At 45.4% G+C, this 18,580-nt stretch overlaps 1 protein-coding gene across 2 annotated transcripts in view; it reads left to right on the forward strand.

Moving 5' to 3' along the window:
- LOC136856108 (uncharacterized) overlaps nucleotides 1–18,580 on the forward strand; it is a 140,928-nt gene that overhangs the window by 49,568 nt on the left and 72,780 nt on the right. The window contains exon 1 of one of the 2 annotated variants that reach the window (XM_067133760.1): nucleotides 7,648–7,952. The exons of the other annotated variant lie outside the window; for it this stretch is intronic. Within the exon in view, the coding sequence (XP_066989861.1) occupies nucleotides 7,724–7,952 (229 nt within the window). The 5' untranslated portion in view covers nucleotides 7,648–7,723. Of the gene's footprint in view, nucleotides 1–7,647; nucleotides 7,953–18,580 lie in introns of those variants that run through there. 2 annotated transcript variants of the gene reach the window in all.

An 18,580-nucleotide genomic window follows, 5' to 3' on the forward strand; every position in this document is an offset into this window, starting at 1 on the left:
GGATGGCGGAAATATAACAAGATTCCAAATGAACACTTCACGGATTCTTTTTACTGCAATACTGCTACTTGGCTAGGGAAGTGACACAAAAAGGACACCCTTAGCTCTGTATTGCGCTTGCGAGAAAGACACATCGCCTCTCTGCATGCCTCGTCGTCACTTCGTATTCCATTCAAAACCTCTACATTGGTCAATTTATCGAAAATTGCATTTGAATCATTTAAAAGAGTCCTTCTAATACTCAAGATACCGTTTATATAGGCAACCTGCCTGATACAAATACTTCTTAAACACATTCACAGAAAAATTAAAACTACAAACTCAGCCGCCTGCTTGCTACTGCCCCTCACCTTACCTGAACGTTGTGAAGGATTTTCGGGAAAAAACGGATCCAATTTCTTTACGACACTGTCTTCTCTGGTTATCCCACGGGAGTGAAAAAGCTTTGTTGTCATTAGCCATTCCAGAAAGGTGCTCATCTCACTAAATTTCAAACGGGCAAAATCTTGCAGGTTGTTGCCACATTTTAGTGAACTTGATTAGTATCCTCATTTATGGTCCTTTGCTGATCGATGGACGGAGTGTTAACAAATTTTTAACACACACACACACATATATATATATATTGTATATATATAAAGTATAAATTTTATATATATATATATATATATATATATATATATATATATATATATATATATATATATATATATATATATATATATATATATATATATATATATATATATATATGTAATTCTAATAGCCACAATGCCCTCTTAACTTCGCTAATTCTTCGCTTTTTAGATATGCTTGTAACTATGAAGCCGATAGATCCCAAGGAAGAAATTGAAGAGCCTGTGACGGCCGGCCGTGGGAAGCGAACCCGAGTTACCTTAATCACAAAAGGAGGTCACGTTGCCGACCTGACTACGAGTCAGGTCGGCAACGTGACCTCAGGTCGGCAACGTGACCTCCTTGTGATTAAGGTAACTCGGTTCGCTTCCGCGACCGGTCGTCACAGGCTCTTCAATTTCTTCCTTTGGATCTATTGGCTTCAGTAAGTTACAAGCATATCCAAAAAGCACGAAGAATTAGCGAAGTTAAGAGGGCATTGTGGCTATTAGAATTACATATGTGTCTGGTAAAAGTGACCAGTAGATTCTTATATATATATATATATATATATATATATATATATATATATATATATATATATATATATATATTGTTGAATCTACATTTTTATTATTTCATGTTAACTTGTAATTTGTGCAGTATTATTTGGTGTTAAAATTGTTCAACATTGTTTGTATTAAGAGGTACTTATTTACCAAGATTAGTTTGTATTTTTGTGTATGACTTAACATCGGTAAACGTTGTTGACGGGAATGGCGCCTTTTAGTAACCTGCCTCAAGTACACCTTCCTTGTATGACGAAATCTTGCCGTGATGCTCGAAGCAGTGGCCATTGAGAGGAGCGTACATTTTGGTGCCCAGAACCCGGGATTTCTTTGGTTGTATGCAGAATCCCAACCCTGATAAATAAGGCAAGGTGAAGGAAGGAAAGCTGAGGAAGAGCCGGTCGGCCGCCTGTGGATGGATGACCCGTTCGTTGAATGCACTGATGGATTTGCTTGGTGATCGAGAACTGAGCAGGGTAGAACTGCAAGATGCTGTGGATGACTTTGATCTACGTCTAGCTCATTTGGATGAAGTGCAGTCCACCCTGGAGCTAGAAATTGGTGACTCACAGGACTTAGAACAAGACATTGAGTATGCTGATAAGTTTCGGTGTCAGATAAGGGTTCCTAGAATACAGGCTGCCCAAAGGTTATTAGCCCTGGAGAAACTTGAGAAGCCACCAAGTGAGAGTGGGTCTGTGGATTCTTTAGGCCAATGTAATGTGTGACTGCCTAAATTAGAATTACCTAAGTTTATTGGAGTTTTGACTGATGGCAGTCATTTTGGGACAGATTTGTGGCATTAGTAGATGATTCTGATATCCCCATTATTAGTAAATTCTGTTATTTACAGTCACTGTTAGAAGGGGAGCCAAAATCAGTAATACAGGGGTTATCCCAGACTAGTGTTAATTACCCCATAGCCTGTAAAATGTTAAAGGAACGGTTTGGTAGGCCTGAGTGTATTATTTTTGCACATATTCAGGCCCTTCTTGGTATCACTATGCCTGCTGAGAATCCTAGTTCTAGAAATGTTTCCTCTTTATGGATATTACGGGATGAACTTTTAACACATGTACGTAGTTTAGAGGCATTAGGAGTGGATGGTAACCAGTATGGGGTATTTATGACGCCTGTTATCCTGTCTCGATTGCCTCCTGATATTCGTTTGGAGTGGTCCAGAGAAGGATCTGGACATGAAAGGGACCTAGATTGGTTATTGAATTTTTTGCAGAGAGAAATTGAGCGCTGAGAAAGGTCAGATACATTTAAAGATATCAGTGCAGTAAAGACTGATAACCATAGTGTTGAATCTGAGAAAAGAAGTAAATTTCAGGGTTCTGCCTCTGCTCTTCAGACCTCTTCGAAGGTGTCCTTTTATAAGTGTATGTTTTGTGGTAAAAATCACAAGAGTGAAAATTGTTTTGGTATCTTGAAACTTTCCATTGCTGAACGTGAAGAGGCCATTCGGAGTGTTAAACTGTGTTTCAGATGTTTGGAAAAAGGTCACATTTCCAGAGGTTGCCAATCAAAATGTGTAAAGTGTAAGGGTAAACATAATGTTTTATGCTGCACTGGCAATAAGACTAAAGTGTGTAATAAGAATGATCAAAATGTAAGTGGTGCTATGTCTCAGGATAATATTAATGAAAATGTAACTCATGTTTGGGTAGCTCATTGTGAACCTAACCTAAATAACAGAGTAACTCAATCACGCAGTGTGTTGCAGACCGCAAAGGTTAAGGTGTTGGGGAAAAAGAGTATATGTGAAGCTACACTACTATTTGACACAGGATCTGATAGGTCTTATGTTTCCAGTAAATTTGTAAAAAGGGTAAGGCCTAAGTGGATAACTTCTGAGTACATATCATTTTCTTCATTTGGAGGAGGTAAGGCTTCCAAGAGTAACTAATGTAATGTGTATGAGATGAGTTTAGTTGGTTATAAGGGTGAGAGTCATTCTTTAATAGCAGCTGAAGTACCTGACATTTGCGCACCATTGTTCCGCCTTAGTGTTCCTGATGAGGAGGTAATGACATTTTCTAAATTGCAATTAGCAGATGATTACATGAACAACTGCTATATAACTGTTGATATTTTGATAGGCCTAAATGCCTATTGGAGATTTATGATACCTAATAAAACTGTACAATCTAAAAATTTAGTAGCTCAGGAATCTGTGTTTGGGTGGGTTTTATCAGGGTCTTGTAATATTCTTCTGGACAGAGTAAGTGTAACTTCCCAGCTTTTATGTATAAATAATGTATCAGAGTCTGATTTACATAAATTTTGGGATCTTGAATCTGTGGGAATCTCTTCAAAAGAAGCTGTATCCAATGAGTTTTCATCCAGTACTGTTTCACAGAAATTTTCTGATAATGTAAAGTTTATTGATGGTAGGTATGAAGTGTCTTTACCATGGAAATCTGATGTTGCTAAACAGAGTTTGAAAAATAATGAAAAGCTAGCACGTAAGAGGTTGGAAAATTTAAATTTGAAATTTGTTAAAACTCCTGGTTTAAGGGAAAGGTATGATGAGGTTTTTGAAGAATATGAAAAAGATGACATTATTGAGGAAGTGCCACATTCTGAGATTTCTAGTGTATATCCTGTTTATTACTTACCGCATCGTCCTGTTATCCGTGAGAGTAGTAATTCTACCAAGGTAAGACCTGTTTTCGATGCTTTCTTTGAATGACTGTTTGGAATGTGGGCCTTCTCTCAATCCTGATCTTGTTGAAGTGTTGATACGATTTAGAAGATGGAAGGTAGCTTTAACAGCAGACATAACTAAAGCTTTCCTTCAAATCAAGGTGCAGAGGGAAGACCAAGATGTTCACAGGTTTTTGTGGCAAAATAAGGGCACTGTCCGTGTAATGTTTGTTCGTGTTCCCTTTGGTAATAAGAGTAGCCCATTCTTGTTGAATGCTACAATTAAACATTATTTAAAGTCATATCCTAATTCTGAAGTAGTTGACGAAATGAATTGTAATCTGTATGTAGATGATTGGCTGTCGGGAGCTGACAGTATTACTGAAGCATGTGTAAAATTTGATAAAGCCTGTAAGATTATGTCTGAAGCTGGTATGTCTTTATCTAAATGGAATTCAAATTGTAAAAGTTTAACAGATAAATTTACTGAAAACCCAAATGACTGTTGTGGAAATAAATCCATAAAAATCCTGCGTATGCAGTGGGTTTCCACTCATGATTATTTTTCATTTAGTGAAGTAGATACTGGGTCTCAGATGGGTGTGGTGTCCACTAAGAGAAGTGTTCTCAGCCTAATAGCCAGATGTTTTGATCCTCTTGGACTTATTAGCCCATTTGTTATGTTTGCCAAAATTCTTTTTCAGGATGTAATGAGAATTGGACTTGAATGGGATGATGTGTTACCTGAAGAGTTGCATTGTAAATTTCAAAGGTGGTTAAGGGGTTTTGAGAAACTTGGCTCATGGAAGGTTCAGCGATGTTACTTTGAGGATCTTTTATGGAAAGACCTAACAAGTTTAGAGCTTCATTCCTTTGGGGATGCATCTGAAAAGGGATATGGTGCTTGTGTATATTTGAGAGTTCCTTTGCAGGATGGTTCCTTTAAAGCTTCCCTTGTTATGGGCAGAGGTAAGGTAGCTCCTATAAAGAAGGTCTCACTGCCTCGTTTGGAGTTGCTGGGAACAATGCTTATTGCCCGGCTTCTAGTTTTTGGCAAATCTGCCCTTCGTTTTAAGGAAGATGTAACTTCATGTTGCTGGACAGACTCTACAGTTGCACTGTCCTGGATAAAAGGAGACCCTAGTAGATGGAAACCATTTGTAGCAAATCGAGTCATGGAAATTCAGAGCTTAACATCACCTGATTGTTGGTATCATTGCCCAGGAAAGGATAACCCTGCTGACCTCATTTCTAGAGGGGTGTTCGCTGAACACCTTGTACCTTCAGATCTTTGGTTGGTAGGTCCCCCGTGGCTTCAAGAGTCTGAGTCTTTGTCTTTGCTTCAACCTGAACAGTTAAGGATTTCATTAAGGGATGAAAGTTCTGAGGAAAATGTAGTAGCTTGTATAAGTGTGGATTCATTTTCCCAAGTATTTGAATTTTCTAGATGGAGTAAGTTTCCGAAAGCCCTTAATATAGTAGCTTGGACCTTACGATTTATTAATAATTGCAAACCTCAATCTGTTAAATGCTCTGGTCCTTTATCATATTATGAATTAACTAAAGCTAAGACTAAATTGTACCTTTGTGTTCAAAGGGAAGCATATCCACGAGAATTTAAATCCCTGATTCAGGGTAGACCACTTAACAGGGGGAGCCCTTTAGTTAAATTAGATCCTTTTTTGGATAATGATGGTCTTTTGAGAATTAAAGGTCGTTTAGAATATTCAGATCTGTGTTATGAAAGCAAACATCCTATTATTCTTCCTTCTACTCATGTAGTGAAGACTTTAGTTCGTTTCCAACATGTTCTTCTGAAACACTCTGGCGTTTCTACCCTTGTGTCCACATTGAGAAATGGTTAATGGATTGTGCGACTTCGAAGGATAGCCAAGACTGTGTAGAGACTGTGTAACTTGCCGCAGGTATGACTCCAAGGCTTGTAGTCAACCTGTAGCTCCTCTCCCTGAACTGAGAGTTAAATCAGCACCTCCCTTTTCTGTAACAGGATTAGATTTTGCTGGGCCATTGTTTTGTGTAGATTTGCCCTCCAAAAAATTCTATATTTTGCTTTTCACTTGTGCTGTCATTCATTCTGTACACTTAGAACTCACTGATTCTCTCTCTATGCCAGATTGTCTCCTTGCCATCTGTAGATTTACAGCAAGACGTGGTCTTCCTTCACTTTTTTATTCTGATAATGCAAAGACATTTGTTGGAGTTTCTCAGTTATTACAGCAACACTATGGCCCACTAGCTCCTCAGTGGAAATTTATTGTACCCCGTGCTCCTTGGAGGGGAGGTTGGTGGGAGCGTCTAGTTCGGTCAGTTAAGTCTGCTCTGAAAAAGACATTGGGTGTCAAATGCCTATCTAGATGTGAATTGGAAACTACACTTCATGAGGTTGAAGCTTGCATTAATTCGAGACCTTTGACATTTGTGGGTGAGGAGGTTGATACATCCAATCCATTGACCCCCTCACATTTTCTTATTGGCCGTACTGCGGGTTCCAGCCAGAAGCTGTTGAGGAGCATTCTTCTTGTGTATCTTCTAAAGATTTATGTATGAGAGAGACTGCCCGACAAAGACAGTTGGATAAGTTTTGGGAAATATGGAGTTCTGATTACATAAGAAATTTACCATGTGCCATTAAAGGTTTTGTATCTAAGTGTAATGTAAAGAAAGGTTCTGTGGTATTAGTCAAGGAAGATAATGTTCGTAGGTTGTCCTGGCCGCTTGGTGTTATTATAGAAGTATATCCAGGTAAAGATGGTGTGATAAGAAGTGTACATGTTAAAACTTCTAAAAGTATTATTAAAAGACCAGTACAAAAATTGCATGATCTTGAGATTTCAAATGTTTTGGACACAGAAGCCGAAGGTGGTGTACCTTGTATTGTTTCCGAGGTAAATGAATCTGTGCCTAAACCTGTTTCTAATCATTCTGATGTGAATGCTGATGACTCTGATCCTGATATTACACAATCCAGAGTTGAGCCAATATCTTATACTCGCAGAGGGCGTTTGGTAAAAGCACCTGTGAAACTAGATTTGTAACCTGTGTACAGTATGTGATAAGAGTTTTCATAGGAGTAGCAGTGTACTCCTATGGTTGGGAGGATGTTGAATCTACATTTTTTATTATTTAATGTTAACTTGTAATTTGTGCAGTATTATTTGGTGTTAAAATTGTTCGACATTGTTTGTATTAAGAGGTGCTTATTTACCAAGATTACTTTGTATTTTTGTGTGTGACTTAACGTCAGTAAACGTTGTTGACGGGAATGGCGCCTTTTAGTAACCTGCATCAAGATATATATTTATATATATATATATATATATATATATATATATATATATATATATATATTTGTATATATATATATATATATATATATATATATATATATATATATATATATATATATATATATATATATATATATATATATATATATATATACATATATATATATATATATATATATATATATATATATATATATATATATATATATATATATATATATATATATATATATATATATATATATATATATATAAAGTTTTCTGATAACCCTTCCATCAGCATATGGATCATAAATATGGTTACCAGTCACGCTCACTGTAAACTGGCAACATTCCGCTAGATTTTGGCCGTTTAAAATGTTTGAGGTCTATAATGAGATCACTAATGAAAAAGCATGGAGCCAGTAAATGCACTTAATGCGCACAAAATACTGCAGAATGAATTCAGATTGTTTAATTTACCCGCCTTGCCAGCAGGGGCTGTACTTCATCGTGTCGTAGTCAGCATCTGTAAATGTAAACAAAAGTCATTTGTGGTCAACTGACTCCCGAGGAAATTGTAATGTTAAGTTGTTCAGGATGGAAGATACTGAATGCATGAAGAAGGACGCAGAATTAGTAGACGGAACTGAACAGCTTAAAGGAGAAGAACTACCATGGGTACCATTATTTTCGCAGAAGTACACGAATTACAAAGGCTTGGTGAATACCCTGGCTGACGCCAAAGAAATTCTTCGAAGACTCGAGGTATCAACATGTACCAAGTATGCTGTATGGAATACGAATAAAAAGAATTTTGGAATGACAGGTAAGAGAAGTGAAACATTTATTTCGGTAAACGCTCAGTCCACTGGTTATGGTATGCAGTATAGTCAATACCCCAGTAACTCGGATTAGCTTATCGTCAATAGGCTAAACAAGTCCACCTGAAGGTAGGCCTAGTGACTGGTTTTGGTTAGGCTATGCCCTAGCCTAGGCTAATTCCCCAGTTTAACATAGGCAAACTGTGTGGTAGTAATGGACGTTAACTTGCTGCGCTTGAGTTAGCCTAGCCTATCTAGGCGAGTGTTAGGTTATGTTCCTCTCATTTTGTTTGTAGGTTAGGTATTTTTAAGTAATAGATACATGGCGGGTATTTAGCGAGAAATGGCAGTTTCTCATAGTATTTTGGTTGCTTATTTACAATTTAATGTTAATTTTTGGCAGTCAGCTGTAATTAACCCCTGAAGTCCATCCAACAAGGGGTTTCCATACGCGATCTTCACAAGACAGAGCACGGTTACGTCTGTTTCGGATGGTTCATATCCTGTGGGGCAAGTGCAATGCCTTGGGAACTGGTTTTTTCTACACTTTTAGGGCTTCAGACACTGGCAGTGCATTTGTTTACCCATTTGTTTGTTGTCGGCCACATGGAATGTCCCTTCGCCGTGTTTAGTACTGGCCCCGGGGTGGGGTTACCCATACGTTAACAGGTTATTGCACTTGCCCTACGAGATATGAACCGTTCGAAACAGACGTAACCGTGCTCTGTCTTGTGAAGATCACGTATGGAAACCCCTTGTTGGATGGACTTCAGGGGTTAATTACAGCCGACCGCCAAAAATTAGTGTTAAATTGTTAATAAGCATCCAAAATACTATAAGAAACTGCCATTTCTCGCTAAATACCCGCTGTGTACCTATAACTTAGTTCTACCGTAGGTTATATAGCCTGTTACACATTAAGCAGATTTTCTTAATACATTGACAGTGTATGGTAATCCTATGGTTTAGGGGTCCAAATTCACTGCTCCCTTGTGTTTTTAAATTTTCTTTCCTGTTTTCAATTTTTTCTTTCGACAGATCTGCAAACAAGCATATTTGCTAAAAAATGAGCAGTTTAACTGCTTACAGAACGGAGATTTATGATTTCTGTGGGTCTGTATCCCCTAAGACAAGTTTGTTCTGACACGATATACAAACCATCAGTCCTTTACATTAGGAATGACTTAGGGCGAAGGAGAACATGGCAGTTAAACTCTTGAGCAAGGTGGTTAGGAAGTAACGGTATTTCTAAGTATTAGCTCCACGCCTGTTTTTACGTAGGAAATTGGTTTTTCCTATACTTTTAGGGCTGCTGATAAAGTAGACGCACTTGTTTGTTGCCAGCCAAGTGTCATTTGCCCCCTAACTCTACCCAACAGTGAAGTGGGACTGTGGGAATTTGGGGTTTCGGGTGGGGGCGAATACGCACAAACGTAGCGGACATGTTTACATTGTGGAAGCGCACTCCGGAAGTGTAAAATGCCAGGGAGCCATTCGTTGCAGGGGGAAGTGGCTGAGGGAAGGGGAGGAATGTGGGGGAAAGCAGGGAGAGAGTTGCCCACATTCCCCCAAAATGCGGGGGAAGGTGAGAAGCAGCAGTGTGGGGAGGCAGGGGGTTGTGCGCAGAGGCAAAACGTACTGTCCATGAGGAAACAGAGGAGGGGGGTGTTGGGGAGGTTAGATAGAATGCATTAGGAAGAATAACAGGCCGGCAAAAAACAAACCATCATCTTCTTCACCAACAGCTCTAAAAGTATAGGGAAAACCAATTTCCAAGGCACCAATCAGTCCGCAGGAGTCCCGAACTCAAAATAATCTAAAAAAAAAAAAAAAAATCGAAACACTAAGAAACCAAGCCCCCAATAAACTTACCTTAGGGACTCTGAGATTGTTTCTGGTGGAGCAGAATGCTTTTTGCTGAATGACCAGCCCGCACTCACTACCGCACCGGGTGATAAAATTTGCATTTTTTTTTTTTTAAGGCCATGATCTTGATGCAGCTGCATTAACATCTCGTAATTGCCGTAACAATATACGTTAATTTCCCGGCAGTTGACGTAAGAGTTTTCACAGGTAGCAACAAAGGGCGGCATGTTACAGGCTCAAAGGAGTGTATGGCAAGGAATCAGCTGGTGTACTGAAATGGAATACTTATGAACCATTCCACAGCAAACAGGCAGGTGCAATAGTTGGAAAGACGGTGGTCTAACCTGTGAGGATTGAGTATGAGTACCACCCACACCCTCTCCAACGGTGGGAGAAACTTCTCAACTCCTGAAACCCCCTTCGCCATGTTTAGTACTGGCACCTCGGGGGTTCAAATGTATTTTGCCGTGTTCCGTACTAGCCCCTGGGGGTTCAAATGTATTTTGCTGTGTTCAGTACTAGCCCCTGGTGAATCAAATGTCCCTAAGTGCATTTTGCAACATTGAAACTTGTTCCAACACGATATAGAAACCGTCGGTTCCTTACATTAGGAATTACTTTCAGCGTAGGCTGGAAACGGTCGTTAAACTCTTGAGCAAGGTGGTTAGGCAGTAATTACTGCCAGGTAGGCGGGAACCCGGATGTAAGCATTCCAGTTGTTCTGACACGATATACAAACCCTCGGTCCTTTACATTAGGAATTACTTTCAGCGTAGGCTGGAAACAGCCGTTAAACTCTTGAGCAAGTTGGTTAGGCAGTAACTACAGCCAGGTAGGTGGGAATACCCGCCTGCCCGGATGTAAACATTCCAGTTGTTCCGACACAATATACAAACCCTCGGTCCTTTACATTAGGAATTACTTTCAGCGCAGGCTGGAAACAGCCATTGAACTTTCAAACAAGGTGGTTAGGCAGTTAACTACCGCCCGGGAGGCGGGAGTACCGCCTGCCCGGTTGTAAACATTCCAATTTGCTTTCGGCCATCTTAGAATGCGGACGTTGTTCTTCGCTCTCTGCCTGACTGCCCTTCAGCTTTTTGGTATGAAATTTCCTTACTTTTTTGAGAATGAATGTTGCTAAACCTTCTGAACCCTCCTATCCCCAGCATGTGTGTCCTGGGTTAGGAGGTAAAAGATGCAATACCTTTCGTTCTAGCATCGACAGGACCGACACGCCCTGTGCCCAACCTGCAGGGGATGTGTGTGTTCACGCGACGCTCCTTGTAGTGAGTGTTGTACCTGGTCTCCCAAGCAATGGAAGAGGTTCAAAGGGAGGAGACGCTACTGTCAGAAGCCTGCCAAGGAATCGTCCAAGGGTAACATGCCCTCGACAACTCCAGTGGTGACTAATGTGTCGGGATTGCTTCTCCCTCCCTGTGAACTTCCACTGCTTGCTCCCTCTCCCCCGGGTGAGGACTCCCCCTCCCCTTCCTCGTTCATTTCATCAGGTGTGGAAGGGCGTGGGGGGGGCAGTTGATCAAGACATCCTCTCGGGGGGTCTCTTCTCACGATGGGGGCGAAATTTTTCCCCTGGAACGAACAGAGACTTCCCAGTTTAACCTGACTGTTTCCTCAGGTTTAGAGGTGGAAGCTACGGACCAGGTATCAGACTTATGCTTGGCCTGGTTACACCTGGGTCTACTTGGCGTTCTGTCACTGGAGGGCCAGGTGTCCCATCTGTCTGGCGCTCCAGTAACAATCCACTTGGCTACCGCTACCACCACCATGACTGTCACCATGTCTGCGTTTGCGAAGCTGCCTGTGTCGGTGGCTTCACACCTGGACACCCAGGTTTCGGCTGCTCCTGCCTCTCACCATCCTGGGTTCCTGGCCCCGCTCTCATGACCTGGGCCTTGGTATATGGTGACGTCATCAGTGCCATACATGACTTTGCCTGCCCCTGTTGCTGACCCTGGCTCGTTCATGACTATGGTTCCAGCTCCTCGCTTCCCTGTCTCTTGGCCCAGTTTGACTGCTGACACGCCTCCCGTGCCTTCGACCCTGGCTCGGCCCAGCCTGGCTGCTTGCGTGCCACCCATGCCTTCATCCCTGGCTCCTCCTCCGCACATTCCTGGCTGCCTCGCTGATGTTCCTGCCCCGGTAACTGCTGGTCCGAGCACCGCCTACGCTGCCCTGGTTGCTCTTGAGTCTTCAGCTGCTCCTGCATGGTTTGGGGACCTGACTTCGATCCTGAGGAAGATGGTGAAGAAGAAGTCAAAGAAGAGACCGAGGAAGGTGTTGTCGTCTTCGTCTTCATCTGCTACATCTTTTCTTTCTGAGGCTACCCATCCAAAGAAGAAGAAGCCTGCCCCTTCCCCAGAAGTCTCACACCGAGACCTCTAAGGGACTGCGTCCTTCCACAGGAAAGGCAGTGGGATCTCTTGCTGGCTCTTCCCGATCTATGGATCAGGGAACCGCTGCTCTGGCTCCCAGGTCAGTTGCATTGGGAGCCAAGGGTTTGCAGGCCACGATCCACACTCCCCCTGCTGCACCGAAGAAACCTGCTTCTAAGGCCAGCGGGTCCACGTCGTACACTTGCGCGCGAGTCGCTCCGAGTACCTGGGTTTCCAAGGAGACCCGAGTACACCAGTCTGGTATGGGAGAAACCTCTCTCCATACAGACCCGGGCGTGGGGCGAGAGAAAGAGAAAGAGAAGAGGTCCCCTACTCAGTCTTCCCAAGAGGTTACTGCCTCGAAGAAGACTGGGGCGCGTCTAGAGGACAGCACAAGCTTGCACCAGCCAGCTGCGCACTCGACTCCTCCCAATCCCCGGCCACGTCCGTGCAGCCAGCCTGGCTCGGGGGAGGCAAGTGCACGGCTCGACTCGCGCGAGCCACTCCGCTCTCCTTGGGAGACTGCTTCGCCCAGGCATAAGCACTCTCCTTGACCCGGGCTGCCGTCACCACCTCGGGTTGGTGATCGCTCCCGGCCTGCTGCCCCTGTTGGTTCTGCCAGCAAGGCCAGTAGGAGTTCCCAATCCTCCTCGCCTGTCCCCTCTACCTCCTGGGCTCCATCCAGGGGGCGTGAGTCGGACTGGAAGAACTCTGGCGAGTTGTCTCCCCAGAGTTCTACCTGTATGTACCTGGCTCGGTCCTCGGTTCGACCAGGTCTTACGCCTGCATGGTGCAGGAAGGATCACGGGGGTCTGCCGAGGTTCTCCCTCCTGCAGGGAGAGTAGATCGGGAGGACCGCACCCTGGAAGGACTCGAGGGTCCTTTCCCCCAGGATGCGGACACCCCCAAGATACAGAGGACGTTTGCTGAGGTTATTGTGCTGAATCGTCAGCACAGCAACCTCGGGGAAGGGACCACGGCCTCGTGTGGATCGTCTGTCGTGCCTTGAATCCTACTGGGGACTCAATAAGGAACCCAAGGCTTCGGTTGGGCTGCTGTGGTCCACGCTTGCCAAGTGGGTCCTCGATCAGGTGAATGTTCTTGTGTCTGGGCAAGACAATTCGCTTAGATCGAACCGCTTGGACAAGCTTCTTCCTCCTTCTCTGCCTCGCCAAAAGCGCTTCTGCGCACCATCGGAGAGGGCATTGCCGCCTAAACAGGTTGACCTGGACCTGGTTCGTCTGGATCCGGGTCTTACGGTGCAGCAACTTACTGCAGAGAGCATCTCCCTCTCTCTGCAAGAAGCCGCAACCCTGGAAGCCACCGCCATGGCGGCCTTCCAGGCAGTCTCCTGGGTGGATCTGTGGTCCTTCACAGCATCCAAGGTGGCTGCTTCCTCGGGCGCTATTGTACCCGGTGAGGACTCCGCCTTTGGGAGACTATGCCAGTCTGGAGGTAGGGCCATCTCCTACCTCGCCCACCAGACGGCAAACCTGTGGGCTAACCTGGTCCTGAAGCAAAGAGACGCTGTTCTCTCTCGCTTCTCCAGGTTTGTAGGACCCGAGTCAGCGGGAACCGATTCGCATTCTCCTGTGGGGTCTGGCATTTTGGGGGCCTTGAGAGAGCAGCCAGTCTTGGAAGCCTGCGTCGAAGACTGGTTCTGTGCCTGGCACTTTCGATCTCTTAGTACCTTAGTACCTTCTTATCACCATCCTGGGCTCAAGGCAGCCTTCTGGCCTTCCGAGATTTCAGGATGAGTTTTGCAACACTCAGTGGTTTGTTGAACAACAACCATAGTAGTGGCACTTGTCGACAAACAAGAGGGAATCGTTTTTTCCTCCTGTTCCATCTGTCGACATTTGCAGGTACTCAAGTGTTCTATAGCGCACTCGACATCTCAAATAGCCAGATGCATCCCCGGTGGGAATGTATTGGCAGGCGAGCTTGGCCTCAGGTTTGAGTGATCGGGACGGAATGTGCTGCTCACTCAAAGATTCACGAAGAGATTGCTCGACTGAGAAATCCCTACCGTCTTTCTGTTGCCTGACTGCACAAGTCGGTAGTTTTTTCTTGCTCCTTCATACCAGACCTGGGGGCCGCACGGCGGGGCATGCTGTCTTTCTGGGAAACTTGATATCTACTTTTTTCCCTCAGTATTTGTCTGTTTCACTAGGGGTTCTCAAGCATTGCTCAACCCGTGTTGCAGACAAATGCCGGAAGACTTTGCCTCTCCCCTGACCTGATAGCCGAGGCATCGATAAAAGTTCTGCTTGACCCAACCTCTTGTAGCAGCTACGCAAGAAGCGGTTCTTTGGGCAGTACATCCCGGTGTGTTTGGGACTGGGAGACCATCCAGCTTCCCTTGCAAGCATAGGCTTTCTCGCCGAGTGGCAGCGGCTATAGCTGGATATCTCTTGAGGTCCTCTGCAACACTCCCAGGGACTGGATCCGTCTTCGCTGGTGGGTGTTGTTGTGGAACTCCTTCTCGGGTCAGAGTCGTTCTTCAAGTCTGGACTTCCTTGTCTTCTCTGCCGAGGGTTGCTTCTTTCCCTTTCATTTGTGAAGAACGTAGGCCCTTGTGACCTAGTCTTCCATCTGAAGTAGCCTTCTCCTCAGTCAAGATTTAGCTATGGATGAGAAGCTTCTTCTGTCTTGCTGTCCCAGGGAACTGTTCCCTGGGTGGCATGTGACTCTCATTTAAGGTTCCTGTCCCATGCTGCACGCACCCTTACCAGAGTTGTTGGATAGAGATGTGCCCTCGTAGGACCATCTCTCATCTTGCTCCAGCCTTAGCGTAGAAGATGGAAGAATAGGTGAAGGGGATCAATACCTCGACTCCTCGGATGTCGTAGGTGGACTCCAAATCCTTTGGCATCTATTGTTGTGTTTGAGTCCTTTTTGTTCCCCTCCTCCTTGGACTTTGTATCGATGATCCAAATCATTCGTTACTTTGTCCTTTTGGCAGCTGTGGTACTTTCCGAAAAGGCTCGACACTCCTAACCTGGATGTCGTCGACATTTTCGCTAGCACTCTCTCCCCCCCAAGGAAGAAGTGCCTAAGGACACATCTTCCTCCTGACTTCGTGAAGCGATCGAAGGAGGTACAGTCACACCTCGATCTTACACGATTCGAGTTGCATGAATTCACACACACCTGAACTTTTCACTGGAACCTAACTAATTGGCATATGCGATTTTTTCACAGACATGTGAAATTCTTGAGAAACCCTGCAAAAGTGGTCATGTTTAATTTTTGAAGTAACTTATAAGTTTTCATGCTTTTATGTGTAAAATCTGTATGAAAAATGCTTTTGTTCATGAGACTTACCTGACAGATATATATATAGCTGTATTCTCCGAAGACCGACAGAATTTCAAAAACTTACGACACACGCAGTGGGGCCAGGTGGTTAGTACCCATTCCCGCCGCTGGGAGGCGGGTATCAGGAACCATTCCCATTTTCTATTCAGATTTTCTCTGTCACCGGTACTGTCAACACCCGTTGTCAATACCTTCGTCGTTGGTTTTTTGACTTTGGATTTGTGGATAGGCATACGCTATTGTGGACTGTTTTTGATTTTGCTTTGACTTGTGGATAGGCATACGCTATTGTGGACTGTTTTTGATTTTGCTTTGACTTTTCTTTGGTTATGATGTCTGGATCTAGTTCTGCTAGTTTCAGGGTGTGTGGTGTGAAAGAGTGTAAGGTGAGGCTACCGAAAGCTTCGGTAGATCCTCACACAATATGCATGAAGTGTAGAGGGCATGCTTGTTTGTTTGATGATCGTTGTAAGGAGTGTGAGGCTTTGCCTGATGCCGATTGGAAGAATTATGATTCATATGTGCGCAAGTTAGAGCGTGACAGGATCAGGAGGTCTTCCTCCAGAAGTGTGTCGGCTGGTAGGAGTCAGGGTAATATTTTGTCACCTGTTAACCCTTCTGTAGACTCTGTTTCACCTAACCCTGTAGTGTTGCCTTCGGGCCCTGAGGTTGTGTCTGCGGGAGGTAATGCCTTGACGGAGATTTTGAACTCTATCCGTTCCTTGGAGTCGAAAGTACTTGCCATCGAAAGTGTAGTGAAGTGCAGTGATCCCCCTAGTGTTGTGGAGGGGGTGTCAGATCGGCCCTATAATGCCTCTAGGTCTAGACCTCTGTCGGACTCCCAGGACTCAGGGAGTGGGCAAGTCGAAAGCCGCAAGAGGGTTACGGGGGCTCCCCACCGATCTGGCGTCCCTTCGGCAGGACCTGATGTCGATTCCCAGGCTGCCAAGGATCGTGCTCGTGCACGCATCCTTAAGGATTGCTTCTCGTCCTCCGAGGCGCCCTCCCCGCACAAGGGGTCGAGCTCTCGGAGGGACTCGCGCTTGGAAGAGAGGCTTCGGAGAGGAGGACGCTTCACGTCCTCTTTCTCGGGGTACGTTTGCCTCTTCACCTGAATGGTTCGGCGATTTCCCACCGCAGAAGAGGACCAAGACATCTTCCGACGAGAACGCTTTTGAGCGCCCCAGTTGCTCCAGGGAAAGAGCTGTTGTTGCCCCTGGGAGAAGGAAGAGGGCGTCCCCTCGCCCCTCGTCTTCTCACAGGAGCAGCCCTTCACCTGAGAGGGAGTCTTCTCCTTCTAAACGAATTTTGCTTGATATGCAGCGGAAGTTGACTTCGCTCCTTGCTGAGAAGGAGCCTGAGCAGCGTCGACGCCGTAAGGACTTGAAGCTGCCTATCAAGAGGTCTAAGAAGTCATCCTCTCCTGCTCCTCATTCGTCTTCTTCGCCGGCGAGTTCTCCCAGCCGCCCTCATCGCTCGTTGGATCGCCGTCGTGACGCTCGGCATTGACTTGACGTTCCTCAAGCTGCTGGACCTGATGCTTCCCATGCTCGCCAGGACGCCTCTCGCAACTCGACAAGACGCCGGCTGCGCGCGGCAGGACGGGCTCTCTCGCCGCCTCTCTTGACGCCGGCAGCACGCTCGGCTGCTCGTCAGGACGCTCTGCAAGACGCTCGGCAGCACGCTCGTCAGGACGCTCGGCAAGACGCTCGATTGGACACTCGGCAGCACTCTTGGCAGGACACTCGACAGGACGCTCCTTTCTCAGTTTTGCGGGACGCTTCAGAGCTTTCTGCAATTGATTCACTGAAGCAGAGGTCCCATTTGCGGATCGGACCACAAGGCCTTAGACTTCCCCAGGTTCCGGAAGTTTCTCCTGTTGATCCCGTCGAAGAGGGAGAAGTGTCTAGTGAGTCGGAGTCTGCAGAGCAGGAGCAGCCTCCTAAGTCGTCTTCTTCGGACTACCAGGTTTTGACCAGCCTGCTAAGGGACTTGTTTGCAGATAAGTTTCAGCCTTCTGCCCCTCTCTCTCCTCCTTCGCAGTTAGCCTCTTCGAAGGTGAGGGGATCGCCGGGATTCCTGCAGATGAAGACGTCGCTTGCTACCAAGAGAGCGTTTAAGAAGATCAGCACTTGGATGGACGATCGGAAGACCCAAGGCAAGACTTCCTTTGCCCTGCCTCCGTCTAAGTTGAGCGGAAAGGCGGGAATGTGGTATGAGACAGGAGAGGAAGTCGGTTCCAGAGTTCCTTCCTCTTCCCAAGGAGACTTGCCAGCCTAGTTTAGTCGACGCCCAAGGAGGTCCCTCCTTTATTCCGTGAAGGTGGCTTGGACACTTTCAGAGACGGACCATCACCATCAAAGGGCTTTTCCAAGTCGATGGAAGTTTTCAACTTTTTGGATAGGTGCTTGGGGGCCTTGGACTTGAAGACTCGAAGTCCTGACTCGATCAGTCTGGGGGAGCTGTCCAGCGTGTTGTCGTGCATGGACAAGGCCGTCAGGGATGGCTCAGATGAACTGGCTGCTCATTTTTGGCATGGACCCTCTTGAAGAAGAGGGCCTTATATTGTAACTACACGGCAAAGTCAGTTTCTCCTTTGCAGAGGGCAGAATTGCTTTTTGCCCCTCTATCTAGCCATCTCTTCCCCCAGTCCTTGATCAAGGATCTCTCCGCCAGCCTTAAGGAGAAGGCTACTCAAGACCTCCTAGCCCAGTCTTCCAGACGTCCAGATGTCCCGTCCACTTCCTCTCAGGGACAAGTTTCTAAGAGGCAGAAGCCCTTTCGTGGAAGAACTTCCTCCTCAAGGTCGTTTCCTCGAGGAAGAGCGCTTTCCAGAGGCGGAGCCCCTTCTAAACCTAGGGGCAAGAAATGATATTCCGGACCTCCAGACACCAGTAGGAGCCAGGCTTCTTTCCTTTGTGAATGCCTGGAGAGCAAGAGGGACGGACTCCTGGTCCCTAAATGTCATCGAGAAAGGCTACAAGATCCTGTTCCTCGAGTTTCCACCGCTGTGCTCAACGCCCAGGGATCTGTCGCCCTCCTACCACCAAGTG

Source organism: Macrobrachium rosenbergii, chromosome 3, assembly GCF_040412425.1.
Source record: "Macrobrachium rosenbergii isolate ZJJX-2024 chromosome 3, ASM4041242v1, whole genome shotgun sequence".
Taxonomy (NCBI): Eukaryota; Metazoa; Arthropoda; class Malacostraca; order Decapoda; family Palaemonidae; genus Macrobrachium; species Macrobrachium rosenbergii.